This window comes from Notamacropus eugenii, chromosome 1 (assembly GCF_028372415.1).
Source record: "Notamacropus eugenii isolate mMacEug1 chromosome 1, mMacEug1.pri_v2, whole genome shotgun sequence".
In the NCBI taxonomy this organism is placed as follows: Eukaryota; Metazoa; Chordata; class Mammalia; order Diprotodontia; family Macropodidae; genus Notamacropus; species Notamacropus eugenii.
In genome coordinates this window covers 378,518,597-378,537,401 of record NC_092872.1, presented here as the reverse complement: position 1 = coordinate 378,537,401, position 18,805 = coordinate 378,518,597, and the positions used below count along the sequence as shown (strand labels likewise).

The 18,805-nt window shown below is 37.4% G+C and overlaps 1 protein-coding gene across 4 annotated transcripts in view; it reads left to right on the top strand.

Moving 5' to 3' along the window:
• RUFY1 (RUN and FYVE domain containing 1) overlaps positions 1 to 18,528 on the top strand; it is a 40,910-nt gene extending 22,382 nt beyond the window's left edge. For all 4 annotated transcript variants that reach the window (XM_072630725.1, XM_072630726.1, XM_072630728.1 and 1 more), the window contains exons 6-18: positions 266 to 327; positions 1,702 to 1,767; positions 3,096 to 3,165; positions 7,198 to 7,299; positions 7,908 to 8,024; positions 8,509 to 8,676; positions 10,467 to 10,564; positions 10,727 to 10,846; positions 11,439 to 11,568; positions 13,935 to 14,029; positions 16,031 to 16,079; positions 16,916 to 16,993; positions 17,796 to 18,528. In XM_072630725.1, coding sequence (XP_072486826.1) covers positions 266 to 327; positions 1,702 to 1,767; positions 3,096 to 3,165; positions 7,198 to 7,299; positions 7,908 to 8,024; positions 8,509 to 8,676; positions 10,467 to 10,564; positions 10,727 to 10,846; positions 11,439 to 11,568; positions 13,935 to 14,029; positions 16,031 to 16,079; positions 16,916 to 16,993; positions 17,796 to 17,939 — 1,299 coding nt within the window. In that variant the 3' untranslated portion in view covers positions 17,940 to 18,528. The remainder of the gene's footprint in view (positions 1 to 265; positions 328 to 1,701; positions 1,768 to 3,095; positions 3,166 to 7,197; positions 7,300 to 7,907; positions 8,025 to 8,508; positions 8,677 to 10,466; positions 10,565 to 10,726; positions 10,847 to 11,438; positions 11,569 to 13,934; positions 14,030 to 16,030; positions 16,080 to 16,915; positions 16,994 to 17,795) is intronic.
• Positions 18,529 to 18,805: the final 277 nt, after the last annotated feature.

Sequence of the window (18,805 nt, the reverse complement as noted above, 5' to 3'; positions counted from 1 at the left end):
ATCACTTTCCAGAGCAGTCGTGCAGATCATTTGTTTTAAAAGAGGTCGTCATCTACAACAGGGCATATTTTGATTTCTTGAGCCGTATTGTTAGCAAAATTCATGTACCCTAGGGAAAATAATTATTTTACAGGGACAGGAATTTAAATGTTTGACCAGAATTATGAAGACAATGAATGGTATAGAAAATAAGAAATGCCATCTTAGACTTTTCTTGATAGGAAGAGTTGTCTTAACTTTTGTGCATGTGTCTTTTTTTAAACAGGTTGGAGTGATCGATTTTTCCTTGTATCTTAAGGATGTACAGGATATTAATGGTGATAGAGAGTATGTACACAGTCAATTATTCTTTATAACAGAATTCTAGCAGATATTGTGGTAGAGCACAAAACACCTTGGTGCAGTAGAAAGCAGGATGGACAGAAGTTAGAAGACCTGGCTTAGACTGCTTCATTGGCCACTTGGTGCCTTTAGCATGTCACTGCCCCCCCCACCTCAGAGCCTCAGTTTCCACATCTGTATAATGAAGAGGCAGAACTAGATTGTCTAAGCTCTGATGAACTCTTAATTATGAAAGGGCACCAGAGAAGGCTTGAGATGACCAGAGTTCTGATTCTCACGTGAACATTTACTAACCAGATGGCCTTCAGGAAATCACTTAACATCTTAGATTCTTGAGGACCTCTTCTCTATTCCCTGCCCTGTCTACCTCACAGACTTCTTGTGAGGAACAAATGAAATAATGAATGTGAAAGTCCTTCATAATCAGTGAAAGCCCTATCAAAATGTCTGGTGTTATTTTTGAGGCAATGTTGATCCTCACTGAAGTTGTTCCGTATTTTGAAATAAATGCGTTTTCACTAAACATACAGGTAACATATTGAAATCCAGTGGGTTTTGTTTATTTGCTTTTGTTCATAATTGCAAGTGCTAGCTCTATAACTGTTTCTGGGCTTTAAAAAATATATATTCCAAATGAGAAGATGAGCCCTCTCCTTGATTCTTCCAACACTGCCAAATTGAGGGCCAAGTTAAAGACTTTGACTCTGAGCTATAGACCAAGTAGTACGACAACTCCCAAACCTCACCAAACAGAGGGAGATGAGCTTACAAATCAAATCATACAGGCTTTGAATACCTCAATAGCTGGTTAACCACTGTCACTATTTTTCGGTAGAAATATGGAACTGGTTCAGGGAGGCATAAACATTGTTTCTTACTCTGTCATCTTTTATTATGCAGTTTGTTACTATTCCTGTAGGGTTTTTCTGCTTTCATTTTCCTTTATTTACCCTTAATAAAGGATAGGGAAAATATTTTTTAACACTGGCTATAAAAGTTACATCATTTGTAACCCTGTTATATGATATTAATTTTCCTCTCATTTTCTGAGACTCTTTAATAATGCAAGTTTCATTACTAATAGTTCTAGTGTAGGACTTCACCAATAATTCATTGTAAACCCTGCCTCTTCCCTTCTCCAGCTTTCTTTTTCCACCACTGGCTGTACCATTCATTAGTTTGGAGGATGGACATTTGTTCTCCAACCTTTCTTTCTAAGTATTGTGACTTAGTGGTTTTCTAAAACTGGAGATACTGCCTTTTATGCGAGATAGTCATCTTTGGGGTGAATAGAGAGTGAATGAAAATGAATAAATTCCAATTCCAATAAATTAAGGAATCCCTTTTCTTTAAAAACAGACATGAAAGAATTACTGATGTCCTTGATCAAAAGAATTATGTGGAAGAACTTAACAGACACTTAAGGTAGGACTCAGTCATTTTTTAATTTCATTGCCTGTTAAGCAAATTACTTGTCTTCTCTGAATCTTTTCCCTCAACTATAAAATGAGGATAACAATATCTGTACTATTATCTACTTTACAGAGTTTTTAGGAGGAAAGTGCTTTGTGAAACTTAAAGCATTGTGTAAATATAAGCTTTTACTATCACAGAACGTATTGTTTTAAATTTCTAGTTTGCTTTAATTTGTTTAATGAAAAATTGTTCTAAATTTACAATTGTAATTGTTAATTATCCTTTCACGAGATGTTTGTTTCCAAAAAAATTCATTAGAAATGTTATCACAATCTCATGCTTTTTTGAAGAAGTCTCTTTCTAGCTTTCATATATTTTCAGTCTCCAGAAGCAGTTGACTTGTATGGAACTGAATTGTTAAACTGCCTCTTGGAAAATAGATTGTAGTACCCTTTACAAACGGTCTTTTTGGCTAGTATTCTACAGATCATAAAATAAAAGTTTCAAAAGAGAGACTGGCAGAATAATAGGTTCTTCAGTATTACGCTGAGTAACTTCAGCTCAGGGTTAGGCACTGAGTCTTTCATTTGTTTCTCAATTATGCAGTTCTTCTGAATTATAGACAACAGTCAGCAAACACAGACCCCCACATGGTAGACATGGAGATGTCTTCAGGTCAGGCTGCCATTCAGATGACAGCAGTCCAGAAACTGATCGGAATGGCAGCCCCTATCTTAAAGATATACCTTCATGGGGTGGACATAGCTGGCCTCTGTTCTGTGTCATTTAAATCAGTTTTGATGAGCTTTATAACATACCATTTGTAACAAATAATATTATGTCAAGCACACTTTGGACATTTATAGCAAGTAAGTGAAACTCATGTGTATCTTACAGATAAATTTACTTTTATTGTTGAAACTTGTCTGAAAAGGCAAAAATGTTTTGTTTGGGTTTTTTTTGCTATTCCTTATCATTGTCAGATTTCAAATCCATACACCAGCTTTTACCTCCTCCAGAAAATAACTTTGTAATTTTAAACAATAGAGTGATGGGGGAGGAAGAGAGAGAAAGTTCATAAAACTCTTCCCATCAGTCTAGGTTACAGGTGGGGAACCTGGAGCCTTAAGCCCACTTGCAGCCTTTTGACTGAATCCAAATTTTACAGAGGCCACATGTGGCCTTAAAGCTGAAGGTTCCCCATCCCTCCTTTAAGTCATTGGAAACATCCTGAGCTGTTCTAAAACCAAGGTTGAGAATTATTGCCTTGACTGAGTATACAGAGCTGTGAACGTTTAGTGTGCCTGCAGGTTCAGTCTTTAATCTTTTTATTCCAGCTGCACTGTTGGGGATCTCCAGGCCAAGATAGATTGTCTAGAAAAGACCAATTCAAAACTTCAAGAAGAGGTTTGTAACAATAGATTTTTTAAGTATTGAAGTTACAGTTACCTGAAATGATTTTGATTTGTCAAGATTTGCTTGATCCCAGTTCTCTTCCACATCTTCTGGGATCTTCCTCTAGCAGTTATCTCCTCCTTCTGCAGAGATGCTCTCTTAGCCCTGGATGTCTTTCCCATTAGCCTACAAACATGTTCAGATCTCTTCCCTTCTAGGAAAGCCTGCACTTAATCCTTTAGCCCAACTAGCTGCTTTCCAATTTCTCTCCTTTCTGTTAAACTTGTTTTAAAAGTTCTCTAAACCAGCTATCCCTTTTCCTTTCACTATCTAATCATCTTTTCTCAAGTCTTTGCAAACTTAATTTGAGCACACTCTCAAATCTGTTCTCCCAAAGCCACCAATGACTCCAGTCACCAAATTCACTTTGGAGTCTTCATCTTTCTTTACATCTCCATAGTTTTTGATACTCCATCCCCTTCCAGCACTAAAAAAATATGTGATCCTATGATTCATCCTACAAGGTGTTCCCTCTTTCTTTGATTTAGAAGATACTGTACTCTACTAGTTTTCTTCCAACATCTCTTACCGTACCTTGTCTCTTTTATTGGCTCCTCATCTTCTCTACCCCTCAGAGTAAGGTTTCTCCCCCAAAAGACAGTCTGTTTTCTTGTTCTACATTCTTTCTCCTGGCAGTCTCATTTAGGGCTGTCTCTGTGCAAATAGTACCCAAATTGATACTTCTAGTCTGGCAAACTCTTCTGAGCTCCAGAGTCACGTCTTCAGCTGCCTGCAGGTCCTCTCTACCCATAAATCCTACCAGCATCTCAAAGTTAACCTGCCCCAAACCAAACTCACATTTCCTCCAAGCCTACCCATCTTCTGACTTCACTATTTGTGTCTATGGCATGTAACCATTCACTTGACCTATCATATATAACTGTGCTTATCTTTGACCCTTCTTCACATCTCATACCTGGTCATTTGCCAGGTCCATCTCCAAAACAGTTTGCACATTCATCCAGTTCCCTTCAGTTCCAGTCACATTGCCACCATGTTGCCCAGTCATTGACATCCACTCAGACTATAGTATTCTCTTGCTTACAGGTCTTCCCCTTTTTATTTTCTCTTCTCTCACCCACCCGTACTACTGGTAGTATACTTTTTGGTACGGATAGATTTGGGCGTGTCACTTTTCTTGTCAGAAATCTTCAATGCCTCTAGATTACCTCCTGTGTCAAGTTCAGGCTACTTCTCCTTCTCTAGGGCCTCCACAATGTGATCCCACCACCACCTCTTCGACTTTATATCCTATTCCTTCGCGCCATTCATGCTCTGTTCCAGCCTAACTGGGCTCCCTGCCCCCCAAAATGCACATTACTCACATATTTCTGTCTTTGTGGGAGCCAGTCCTTATTTCTGAAATGCTATCCCTCCTTCTCTTTACAACTAAATTCCTTTGTGTTCTTTTATAGCTCAATTTAAATAATGCCTCCACCCAAGATACCTCAGATTTTTCCTTTGCTTCCATATTAGGAACCACCTTCCCTTTCAGATCTCACATAGCACTTTATTTTATAGCTTTCTGGTACATATAATGTCATATATTAAGTACCTTAAAGATGGGGATTATATCTTATCTATCTTCCCCACTCCCAGCATCTTAGCACAGAGCTTCATATATGTTAAATGTTTAATAAATGATTATTGTTGTTGCTGTGGTACTGAGTTTCTAGTGGGTGAAAATCCTCCATAAGATTACTATCTAGAAAACCATACCTCCCCAGAGTCTGTGTCCCACCCGTAGCAACTTCCACTCTTAGGGCTCTTGTTTCCTTGATTTGGCAGCAGGTGAGAGCCAGCCTCAGTCAGGAAGATCAGTATTCAAGTCTCTCCTTTGACATGTTTTAACCATATGACCTTGGGAATCATCTAAACTCTCCTCAAGATTCTCTTAAGTCTATAAGTTACGGAAGAGTTGTTGATCTGCATTGATAAGGGAATTTCCTCATCACTTGTACACTAAATCAGAGGTCTAGATCCACACACACATAAAAAGAAAATGCCCCTACTAGTTTACCGAGGTTTAGGAGCCTCTCCAGACTTAGCCAGACTGGTCCTTAGGTGACAAGTCTATGGTCTGATCTACACTTGGAGCCTTTCTAGCTTACTAGGGCCTTCTAAAGCTTCACTTAAGAACCCAGGGTTCCTACATGCCACAATAAGACATTAAAGTGGGATTTCAGTGGACAGCCTATGGCTTTACTGTTTGGGCAGTTTTTTGTTTATTATTCTTTAATCCAAATGGAAGGGCTATTTCTGGCATAGAGTTATAGATAATACATTATACATCCACCCCTTGTATCAGAGGTTAAAACACTTGTTGAGAGGTACAAATATTCTAGCCTATACCCTCCAGAATACCTGCCTCTTGGAAGCATGGGACTAAGTCAAGTCAACAAGCATTTATTACAAGACTTGACCAATCTCTCCATAGCATGGTCTTTCTCTTGTCTCTTACATAGGAAGTGGAAAATGAGAGGACAGGAAGATCAAGGGATGAGGACGAGGCGAGAGTTTTCTACCAGCTGCCAGGCAGACACTCCTTTGTGGACATGATAGCCATCTTGTCTCCTCTCTTAGCAGGAGATGGCATTCTCAGCTGTTTGTGAACCTTTCTTCAGGTAGCTGTCCCTGTCTGCTTAGGCATCTTCATCCTGCTGTTCTGAGGGGTTGGGAAAAATGCTTTCCTGTATTTTTAATGATAAGAATGCATTAAGTGTGGAATCATTGCTCAGTTTGTGCTAGTTCATCAGTTAGAAGAATTGAAAAGAAATTTTATACCGGTTGGCATTCTGTCTTTGGCCAGTGGGGCCAACACAAGATTCAGGAAATTCCCTTTTTCAGACACTACCAAATACAAACATAGCTCAAATGCTTGTGACTATTGATGAGTTTACAAGCTATGAGCCGGTTAAAGTACCATTCAGAATAACTTGTGGATGTTATTTATTATCTGTTCTATATCATTGTAAGAAGAGAATTCTGAAAGCCCTTTGTCTAATGTTACAGAGTGACCTTCTGCATAAAGCCCAGTCTTTAGGCTATAGCCAAGAGTACACAGCTAGTTTCTCTAATCATCAAATGCATGTTGTTTGGCAGCTAGGAGTTTTAAATGTTGAGACTGAGACTTCTTTTCATAATTTGGCTTATGAACTTCCCAAATGAAACTCTCACCATCACAGTGGGGGGGATTGGAGAGATGCCCTAAGATTTGTCAGATTCTCTCTTCTTGTACTTTTCTCTACATTTATTCTGAGGCAGGGATGAGAAGGGTTGGCTTGTGTATTTATACCTAATATACCTAGCAGGTCTTTAAGCCTTCCTTGCGGATCAAAGAAATTATCTTTCTTTGGGTAATCCTCATTTTCTCTATATACAACTGTTAAAAATGTAAATAAAAGGGTAGATTTTGGAGTTATTTTTTTTAACTTATTAATCTTTTTGAATAATTTCTCAAAGCTGAACCTTGCCTGAGATTTTAAATCCTCAAGTTTCTATATACATTGATAACTCAAGTTCAACCACTTGAAACTTAAATTTTTACTTTGAAACACCAACTGATTAATATCCTTTTAGCAGAAACCGTCAGTTCTGTGAACTGAGTGGCAACAGATGGGACAAAAGAAGTTCTCTTTCATTTGTGATGTAAGATAACCTTTTAGACCTAAAATCCAATCCCTGACCTCTAAGAATGTTTTTAAAAAGAATTAAAAGGGTAAATGTCACAGTCATAGTCAAAGGAGTTTCTGGACTTAGCTAAATGACCTTAGGCAGATCATTTCCCCTCTGGGAGCCTGATTTCCCTCATCTGAAGGAAAACATCCTTTTCAACTCTAGATTTCTATGATCCTGCTGTTGTTACATGAATGCCAAGATTTGTCTACTTTGTGTCTAACTTAGTATCTTAAATCATATGCAAATTTCAGTGATTTAAATGAGTAGTTCATGCCTACACTAAAATTATTCTGTTTTCTTGACCAGCTTGCAGCAGCTACAGATCGGATTGATTCACTTCAAGAAGAACAGCGACAGTTAAAAGAACAAAATGAATTAATCCGGGAAAGAAGTGAAAAGAGTGTAGAGGTTAGAAATTGGACCTAGAAAACTGGCCACAGAAAATAAGCACGTTTTTATCCAGCAAGCTCTTCTCTTGGAGCTGAATAAGGATTGTATCCTTGAAGTTGCTCCAGGGGAAATTCTGCTGTGACTTATGGAAGACAGCCCAGGGCATCTCCCAACCATTACACTGGCAGTAGTTCATCTGAGTAACTTGTTTCCAGATTGTTTTGGGAGCCACTATAAGAGGAAACAAATGTGAAGGAAAATGGTTTTTTATGGCTCCTTTCTCCTCTTTTAACTAGAGTCTGGAAAGATAGCTAGTAAATGCTTTTTCTAGAAGGAAATACTCCTACATTACATTGGTTTTGACTTCCAGATAACTCCTTTAAAAGTGCTATCCAGAGAATCCCAGGACTGTTTTGATTCATTTACCTAGATTGGTTGTCTAAGTATATTAAACCTGTGAGTGTTCTTTTTTCCGTTTGTAATATGAAATTTAATTATCATGGTTTTAGGCAGGATTTCAGGCTCCTTAAAATTAGAATTTATTCATGCCATTTAGTAACTGTATTTAAAGAAATGAGCAAAAAGAGTTGTTCTCTGGAGGGCTCTAATATTTGTATTTGATACAGGTAACAAAACAGGATACAAAGGTAGAGCTTGAGACTTACAAACAAACCCGACAAGGCCTGGATGAAATGTATAGTGATGTATGGAAACAGCTGAAAGAGGAAAAGAGAGTTCGAATGGTGAGTGTGGGACACTAGGACAGGTGCAGAAGAAGTTCATCCTTATCCCTGTGATGTGTTTTTAATAATTCAGTGCTTAATTCCAAGAAAGTATTCAGCTGCTGAAGCACTGGGCATGTAGACACAGTTGCAAAAGTTTAAAGTAAAGTTTGTTTTGTCAGTCACATCATCAGCCAGTCGTGTTTTGTTGGCATGATGCAGAGTCAGTTTTGCTTACAGACATATAATACATTATGCAAAAAAAGTATATTATAACCTTGTCTGTGGTGTCTTATGTGACCTTCCTGACTCTCCTTCAGCCTTGTGATTCCACAATGATTGTTTTGACTTTAAGGGGGACTTGGAAGCACAAATAAATGTTCACAATATTAAGCACTAATATCCTTGGCAGTGAGCAGAAAGGGCAGCATGCAAAAATGAAACTACATGATTTCCCATGATACATTTGAAGTAATGATTTCCTTGTGAATATCTTCCTCCTAAGGAACTAGAGAAAGAACTGGAGCTGCAAATTGGAATGAAAACAGAAATGGAGATTGCAATGAAACTGCTAGAAAAGGATACACATGAAAAACAAGACACATTAGTTGCTCTTCGCCAACAACTGGAAGAAGTCAAAGCAATTAACTTGCAGATGTTTCATAAAGCTCAGGTAGAAATCAGCTTTATAATTGAAGTCAATATATCCAAATACTGCACAGTAACTCAGACCTCACTATTTGTCAGACATCCTTTTTCTTTACTCTTTGCCAGGTACATTAAAGTGACTTCTTTTGTTTTCTCTCTGGTCTGTTCACTTCTGCTTCAAATTCTAATTGTTCAACACCAATCACATAAGATTTTTATTAAGCAAACACTGGTTTCCAAATTTTTCCATTTCAATCCATCTTAAGCTTTCCTTTTATGTAAAATATACCCACACAGCCTCCCTGCACGCCTTTCCTTCTCTTCACCCAAAGTGACTGGGGGGGTAGAGGGCGTGGCGCCCATACAGAAGTGGCAGGCAGGCACACAAGAGTAGGCCTTTACTGAGAAGAATATGCTGTGATTAGATGGAAACCATTCAAATTGTCCACTGAATTGTGCTGACTTTCAGATAATTCTGTCTTGCTTACATGCCTCATGTAGTTGATCCTGTTAAATTCAGAATTATCCTTTCTAAAACGCTGCTTTTTGTTTAAAGTTTTACTTCCTACTTTATTATACAAATAACCATAGAAAATCATGTTTCGTTATGGTTCCTCTTTCACTTCCCTTAGTATCTTTGTCAAAGACATTGAGAGTAATACAATGCTAATGAACCAGGACTTTTTTTTTTCCTTCTTTTCTTGTCTCTTGTCTTTCCTCCTTTCTTTCTAGTATAAGAGAAATCACTGTAAAATGAATCAGTATTAGTTTATTGAACCACAAAGATTTATAAACCTGTTTCAGTGATCATTCAGGGCCCAGATCTCTCCCACTCTCTCCTTTAAATTCTGTTAATATGTTAGCCATTAAGTGATTATCTTTTTACACTTATGTATCTATTAAAGCTTTAGAAATTTCTCCTCCAGAAATGAAAAAGAAACCATCATAAAGAAATGTTTAACACAAATGATTGTAGTTAATAGAACCTGATAGATTTATCCTTCCTCTAATTTTAGTTGTATCTGGGTCTTCTCCATGGATTCTCACCATGGGCATACTAAATGAGGCATTCTGGGATAACTAGTTCCTTTCTTCGCTTCTCTCTGAACTTTAAGTCAGATTTCAACCTGTTTAGTTCAAGTCTGTTTGACCAACTTATCATCCAGCTGCCCATTCTGTGACTTGAGACTCGAATAAAAGAATACCTCAAGAGTTGCCATAGTGACTGTTTCTTTAGCCTCTTCAATGTATTTGTGTATGAGTCCAACTCTTTGACAAAATCTCCCCTCTTTACTTCTTATAAATACTGTTGAAAGGCCATGTTCCCATACTCTATATTCACCATCTTTCCTTTCTGCCAAAGCACTTAATTATGTCACGTTGATTTTTTCTCAATTAAAACAAGCCTATTGAGTTTATCATTTCTCATGAGTAGAGTGCACTCTAGTGGGGAAAGCAAAGGACCAAAATAACCTTTGGTCATTACAGCCTTGAGGCAATCACATAACCTCCTTCTTCATCTGTACAGCTTTTCCCATCTGTACAGCTAAGATTTGCTCATATATTTGCCCAGGACTCTGACACTCAGCAATTAATGATATACTTTTTAAAGGGATAGGAAAATAAGACATTAAGAATATATTTTAAGTAGACATTCCAGAGCTTTTGATTTGGGTTGATTCTCTGACATCTTATAGACTGTTAATATTTGTGATTATAGCTGACATCTATGTAACACTTTATAATTTACAACACTGGATAAATATACATATCTTACCTCATTTAATTCTCTGAATTTAACTTTTTCCTATCTAGGATGCAGAGAGCTGCTTACAACAGAAGAATGAAGCAATCATATCTTATGAAGGAAAAACCAATCAAGTAATGTCTGCCATGAAAGAGATGGAAGATAGGTAGGTAATGGATATCACCTGATGTTTACTGGGAAGTCTCTGTGGAATTCTTTGAAATTGGAGATATCTAGTTCTATGAAGTAAAAATTCGCCTATTGTTATACTTCATATATTTTCTGAATGCTAGGTTAGACATGTATAACTTTTCATGTTTTGGTCTAGATTACAACACTCTGAAAAGGCCAGGCAGAGTGCCGAGGAGAGAAACAACAAACTGAAGCAAGAATTTGGTGGCAAAGTTGAAACTCTACAACAGCAACTCTCCCAGCTGGACAAACAATGGTAAATAAATCCCAACTGCTTCTATTTCGTTTGGGGGCGGGGGCTCGGGGGGTAGCTGTGGGCCTGGGAGGTGTCTGTCCAGTTATGTAACAATGTAACAATTACTGTTACTGTAGCAACAATTACTCCCTGAATTTCAAAGTCACTGTTAGCAGAGCTCATATCCTAGTGCACAGCAAAAAAGTGCCTTCTCATTTAAGTGGAATTGAAAAGTAGTGTATGAAGCAAGTAAAATAGTAAACCTAAGAAGTTTCCCTTTTATCAGAATATTGTTTGTCTTCTCCAAAACTACCTTGTTTCCTATCTAAAAACTCTGAGGCTTGCCTTTTTGCCTCTTTCTTACCTATGTTCTCATCAGTTTTTCTCTTTAGGTTCCCAGGTCAGCATAATGATTTCTTTATTTATTTACCTTTTTTATTTTATTTTATTTTATTTTTAGCACTTGATGACAGAAAGCCATTAGTTTTCTCCCAGATGAAGGTTATAGAAGCTTCAAGTGACTTTCCATTTGGCTTGCACTAGTCCGAGGTTTGAATTGTATTCCATGACATAACAATTTCCAGTTAAAACCATCTTCTTTTTTAAAAAACAGCTCCAGTCTCGAGAGAGAGCTGAAGTCAGAAAAAGAGCAAAGACAAGCTCTTCAAAAAGAATTGCAACAAGAGAAAGATAGCGCCTCTCTGCTCAAAACTGAGTTGCAGCAAGTAGAAGGGTTGAAAAAGGTAAATTGGACAGGGTGTGGAAGGTTGAGAGTTTTTGCTTATCATCCTGCATCTTAAGAAAAGCCATCTGAAGACCGTCCTCTTTTTTTCATGGAATGGAATGATTAAAGATTTCTTCAGTCTTTGAAGAGTGGTTTAGTTGAACAGAAAAGGAATAGCAGTACTTCAAAAGGGTCTTTCAGTATTCCTGTGCCACTTACCACTAAGAAGAATGGCAAATACATGTGGGCAGATAATGCCCAATATCCCTACCCTAAGGCCTTCAAGGATCTAGGAAGACAGAAGTCCCACCAGGTCCATTATATTTGCAAGAACCCAGGAGAGCTCACTTATCCTTGAGGGCTTCTAAACCACCCCTGAGAACTGCTCAGGGGAGTTCTGTAGCCATCCCAGAGGGCTGTCAGATCCTACAAGTTCTATCAAACCAAATCCCTGAATTTCATTCTGGAATAGGCTCAGACCTCTAGTGGGAACCCCATAGTAGCCCTGGCTTCTTCAGGGATCAGAGGGGATGGCCTCCAAATTTAGAGATTCATAGCTGCCTTGGAACTAGTTTATGCAAGGGGTAAGCCAAGCTTGTCCTAATTTCTGAAGGATATTTCAGAAATAAAGGAGAAGTGGAACTAAGGCCATATTCTCTTAAGGTACTATATTTCCCTGGATAAATTCCTCTCTGGGATCTACCCTACATGATTCCTTACCAAAGTGACTGAAAGTAGGATTAAATATTCATTAGAAACCTTAGCTTTCTTATTTAATTAACAGTATAAAGGCCTCCTAATTTTTATGTTTGGCTAAGTGCAGGGTCAGACTATCCTAGAGAGAAAACTACAAGCATCCAGCCCAGTAGTATGCCCTAATCCTTAAAGAGACAATGTTACCACTATCTACAAGTCCATTTCCTTCTCCAATATTAAGATAAAGTCCCTGTGCAAATCCTTTTTGTATTTCTAAATTCTGAAAATTCATCATCCCTTCAGGTGATTTGATTATGTTTTGATTTTCACTGTGATTTATTTTTCTATACCCTATAATGAGTTTACAGTCTCAGATATTATTTGGAGTATCTATCTCAGGTTTCCCATCCCTGAATATCATAGCTCCTGGTGGCAGGGGCAGCTAGGTGATGCCATGGATAGAGCACCAGTGCAGGAGTCAGGAGGACTTGAGTTCAAATCTCACTACAGACACTTGACACTCACTAGCTGTGTGACCTTAGACAAGTCATTTAGCCCCAATTGCCTCATCCTGGGTCATCTCCAATCATCCTGATGAATATCTGGTCAGTGGATTCAGATGGCTCTGGAGGAGAAGTGAGGCTGGTGACCTGCACAGCCCTCCCTCACTCAAAAACAAAGTCAAGTGCAAGTCATGTCACTATTTCTCTGATGGCATGGTCTTCTTTGGCAATGAAGGACAAAAACACACAGCTCCTAGTGGTATAAATAGGTCATAGAAATGGGTTTTTTGTTGTTCAAAAATATTGACAATTCTTTCACAAGGAACCTGCTAATTTAGGATCTGTTCACAAATAGCCTACTTCTGACCAAAAAAAGTTAGCTTTTAATCTTGTATTGGTCCTAAGAAGGAAAATCCAAATGGATTTTAAAAATTATTTTTCTAAAAGTGATATTTCAAAAAATAAAAATGTAAAAATCCACTATTATGCTTACTATTTGAAGGCTTGACTGAAAGATGGATCCACACTAAGATGGGGATATATCTTTTTTATTTTTCATTTCCAAATGTCTCTCCCACCCACCCATTGAGAAGACAAGAGATACAATACCCATTAGGAAGTCAAATTTTCACATTAGCTATGTTGCAAACAAAAAGAAAAATAAAGTGGAAAAATATGCTTTGGTGTCTCCTCAGAATACGAGTTCTTTCTATAGAGATAGCATTTTTCATAACGAGTCCTTTGAAATTTCTATGCATCATTGTATTGATCAGAGTAGCTAAGTTGATTTGTCATTATAATATTATCGTCAGTGTGTATGTAGTGTTCTGTATCTATTTACTTCACTTTGCATCAGCTCATATAAGTCTTCCTAGGTTTTTCTGAAGCCATCCCCATCATCCTTTCTTACAGCACAATAGTATTTTTATTTGCAGAAGATTTTAGAGTCTCATTTCTAAACAGCTTCTTCAGTTACTTTTTGGATAAAGTCATTTTTGTGGCAAAGAGAAATACTATAAATAATCCAGGAAATAAGTCCTGTAATTTAGTCGTGGTATCAGTTCACTCTTGTGGCTTCAGGGGAATTTTCAAGCCCTGGTTGTAAATTAGGAGAGTGTCGCTGTTGTAGTTATCCTTGAAAAATAAGAGGCTTTAATTGTTTATAAAATATTTGGTTTGTTTATAGGAACTTCAAAAGCTCTATGAGAGGAAAGAAGAATTACAAAAAATTTGTGAAGAACAGGAACAAGCGCTACAGGAAATGGGATTGCACCTTAGCCAGTGAGTTCTGAAATTCATCATAATGAGGACAAATGGAATTTTTCAACTGAGTCAGATCAAAACTCTTTTTCAGCACTAAAAACCTGTTCACCAAGCATTCCACTCATATTTGTCTGAGTCTTTCTCATCCCCTCCCCCACCCCTTTTACCATACCCTTCTCTTTCTAATGTTCTTTAGTCTATAAGCAAGTGTACCTGGAACAATCACACAGTGATTTTCTTCAGAGCAGGTTAATAGTTTTCCATTTGGATCCCTCCCCACTCTTTATTATTCTTTGGCTACCTCAAGAAAAATATGATGAAACTAAGGTGGTCCAGAGATAAGCAGCTGAACAGTACTGCGTAAAACAGACTTCAAAAAGATTAGAATTTTTCAGCCTATAAATATAAATGGTATGGCTAGCATTCCCAATACTATAAATGGTATTCCTTCAAACTTGACAGCACAAAAATGTCCAATTTCTCATGAAGTATAATAAATTTTTGGACCTGTTTCTTATGATGAGAATATGGTATGGGTAGATTATATTTGGATTTTCTTTAAAACGTTTAAATCACATCTTAGATGAGATTGCAAAACTGTCATTGAGTTACCAAGGGAAACAAAGACGTTTCAGTACACATCCCACCACCTTCAACTTCATTTAGGCACAGTCATGAATTTCCAAAGCATGGAAGTCCATTGGAATTTTCGGGAACAGATTACCATGGACTGACCTAGTATGGTTTTTCTTGTGTTCTTATACTAAGAATATGTTCCATTTTCAATTAGCATGATGGGCTGTTGAATCATAAAAGAGTGGATCTCTGAAGTATTCTTTGGTGCAGCAGCTCTCGAAGTGCATAGGATTAAACTCTTAAGATTCCTTCATGTTTTGTACACACTAATCTCTTGTTAACATTTTGTAGCCATGCATGTCTGTACTTTCGTTTCTGATCTAGACTCACAATTTACTTTTTAATTTACTCACAGAAGCCTTATTGACATTTTACCAAAAACCAGACAGTGCAATTCTTCCTGTTCATTATGGGCTTTCATTTTTGCATTTTATTTTGTTATATTACTCTACTCATGCTCAACATTCATTAAAAAAAAGGAAAATGTTTTTAGAAGTTAGATTTCACTCAAAACTACAAACTTCAAAAATTTGAGCTTTATTGATGTTTTCTTTGGCTTTGCTCTTAAAAGTATAATTTCCAGTATGGGTTTAGTTTGGTCTTTATTGTGTATATGCAAAGGATCCACCTCCAGCTATGATAACTCTAGATGTAGTTTCAAAATCCCCAGATGAGCTACTTAATCAGTGATCTTGCTGCTCTAGGTCGTTCATCCTAATTAAAATATAACCTTTTTGCCTTTTGTTAAAGTTCACTATTTTGAGCATCATTTAGAGCACCTTCATGCTGGAAGATCCATCTTTCCTTCTCTCATCTTTCCCTTCTGTAATTCTTCTGTCCCATAACTGAAGGATAGAAATTCCTGCTGTCTCTTAGAAAACAAAGACATGGAAAGGAACTACATTTATTTCCTAACTTTCATCATATTTCAGTGTTGGGATAATTTCTATGGTACATACTCTTCATAAGATGGCCTAGTATATTAAACTGTCATTTTGATCCAGTTTTCTTGATGCTGGCTCATAGAGCTGATGTATGTATAGCTTCTTTTAGTTTCCTTTTTCCACAGCAATCCTCCATGACTATGCCTGTTTGCGGTACTTGGAAGATGTATATTCTTAAGTGTTCAGACTAATCTTAACCAAGTAGGAATAGAAATAGATTAAAATCACCCCTTAAATTAGAGAAAAAACACACCTAGACAATTATATAAACAAAGGAGAATGGTGGAATCTCTGGACCAAAAAAAAAAAAAAAAAAGGAAAAGGTAATTCCAAAACATTTTATTTTCATAAAAACCTTTTTCTAAATTTCGGTAAACATGATCATTGATTTCTCTCCTATTATAATTGTCCTTATTGTCCTTAAACATTTTCTTTTCAGATCAAAGCTGAAGATGGAAGATATAAAAGAGGTCAATAAAGCACTAAAGGTACTGGATTATGAATAACCAAGAAGTGTTTGAGTATTTTAGGCAAGATGTAGTCAGTACTTTGTGGTTTTCCTCAGAAACTCTCAATATAACTGATGTACAAAGTAAACATTTCTGGACTTTGAACTTTTATCCAGTGAACAGTGAGGAAATGATTGAAGGTCTTTGAGCAGGGGAGTAACATGAATAGTGATGCATTAATAAGATTACAGCAGAGGCAAGATGTATTGAAAGGGGAATAAACTGGAAGCAGAGAGACTGGTTAAGAGACTGTTGTGAGACTAATCCAGGAAAAAAGTGATGCATCCTAAACAAGAGTGCTAGGAGTGGGAATGGAAAGGAGGGAAGAGATGACAAGACTTGGTGACCACTAGCATGTACACTGGTTTTATTACACAGGAAGAATATTTCAAGAGGTTACATAGACAAGCTGTGAGAAACATCAGAGGTCATCTAAACCAACTTTTTCATTTTACAGCTAGATGAGACTAAGGCCCAATGTTGCACAGGCAGCAAATAGCAAAGCCAGAAAAGTGCAACCCAGGTTTTCTGACTCCAAACCCAGTGCTCCTTCCAGTCCTCCATGCTGCCTTCACAAACCTTACCCAAAGGGGGAAAAAAATTACCCAAGAAACATTTAAAATTCTAAAAAATTGTTGAAGAGGTTAGCTTCAGATTTCTGGGGAATTTTCCTTGTATTTAAATTCCTCTTATCTGATATAGGATGAGGTGCCACTACTGAGCTATGTCATTGGCATTTCCAGCCATTCTTGAATCTTCATCCATCTTCTTTCTGCAGATGAAAAATCCAGTTCTTAAGACTTTTTTCTTCTTAGGGTCACACCTGGCTAAAAGATGATGAAGCAACATACTGCAAACAGTGTGAGAAAGAGTTCTCCATCTCCCGGAGAAAGGTAAGGGCCTACTATTCTGAGGTTCAGGCATTGAGTTAGTTTCTTTTTTCAATATTTTCCAAGTTCAGAGAAATAAATTTATGCTCTCTCTCTTAAACCTGGTCTAAAAGGTAAGTATGTTAAACACTCCTGCTACTTAACTCATTAGAACCACTGCATGTACCCATTTCATCATCTTGCCCTGATCAGGAGGAAAAGTACTGTCATGCCCAGCTCCTACATTGCTTCCACTCACAGGTAATTGTTTTGCTTTCAATAACCTTGCAATAACTAAAATGTTACTAAAATGAAATCCAAGTTCTACTGAAGACAAAAATCAGCACTGAATAAATGGGGGTTGCAAGGGTAGCTTCCCAGGCAAAACTAAAGGGGGACAGGGAAGAGGCAAGAGACTTGCCTTCTTCAAACTCCTTGTTGGCTAAAGGATGCTATGGGTTTTGCTGACTCCCACCACAAAATCTCAGAAAAAGCACAATCCCTAATTTTAATTTCAGTTCCTGTTGGTTTGCATTACTTTTTTGCTGGTGCAGGACTATGTCTCAGGGAGTTTGTGGACAGTGAACATTGAGACCTTTGTAGAGCCTTTGATGTCTGTTCCCACCCCAAAGCAAAACTATTGAAAGATTCCAAAGTCCTGTTTTTGTAAAGCCTAGGGACAGTAGTAGACCCTAGTAATGAGCTGGAATGAAAGAATGGATATTGTTCTTCTTAAAGTACATTTGAAAGGATCTGTAAAGCAGATGTGTTTATATAAGGAAACCCACCTGCCTTGTTATTCCTTTTCTTTTTAACCACACTCTAGCATCACTGTCGGAACTGTGGACACATCTTTTGTAATACATGTTCAAGCAATGAACTGGCACTACCATCCTACCCACGGCCTGTACGTGTCTGTGATGCCTGCCACACCCTCCTCCTTCAAAGATACTCATCCAGTTCTTCCTAGAGGTCATGAATGCTAAAAAGGCTGTAAGTTAGCTGCAGAGCAAATCCAGAAAGCTTGGAAATGCGGTTTAACTGTTCGTCATTCATGGAAAAGGGCAAAGGAAGGCCTTTAGAACAGTAACCAGATCCTCTTTGTGCTTACTATTAATGGAATCTGTATGCTATTAATTTAGTGGTTTTTTGTGAGAGCAAAGATAAAAAGGTTCTTAAACAGTACTTCATATACTTTAATGTACTTTAATTGTTCTTTAATATGCTGAATATTGAACGCCTTTTTTATAAAGGTCTAAGATTATTTTCTGTGTTTAAAAAATTTCGTATTTCTTCTTTGATGTCTTGACTTTGGTCCTCTTCAGAATGGTTGTTTTTCTGCACAATGAATCTCAACATTTTGCTACTGTAATTTTTCATTTGTAAAATAATCAACATTACTTGGGACTATGGGTATGTAAAGCTACAAATTTTTTCATCTTTGAAAGCTTTTGATTCATGTGTCTCCAGGAAAATGGATTTCCTTCTCGAGTTGAAATAAACATCAAGGTTTGCTTCTCGTGCCCACAGGATACAATAAAAGTTTTTGATTTATTCAAGTGGGCACACATATATAAATTACTCTTTGTAGAGTCCTAAAGAGGGGAAGCAAGTATTCAAGTATGTCACCATTATTCCAGACTCCTTATCACCTTATCCTTATCTCCAGGTCATTTGATCTTTCAAAGTCCCTGTTCTTTTCCAAGGTTGCCCAACCCTTGACTTCTATCTTGTGTATACGGAATGACCAAAAACTCATGGCTAGAAGCACTTTTAGTCCCTCTAATTTAATGCTTTCCTTCCCTATTAATTCTAATCACTTTCTAAAGACAGGAT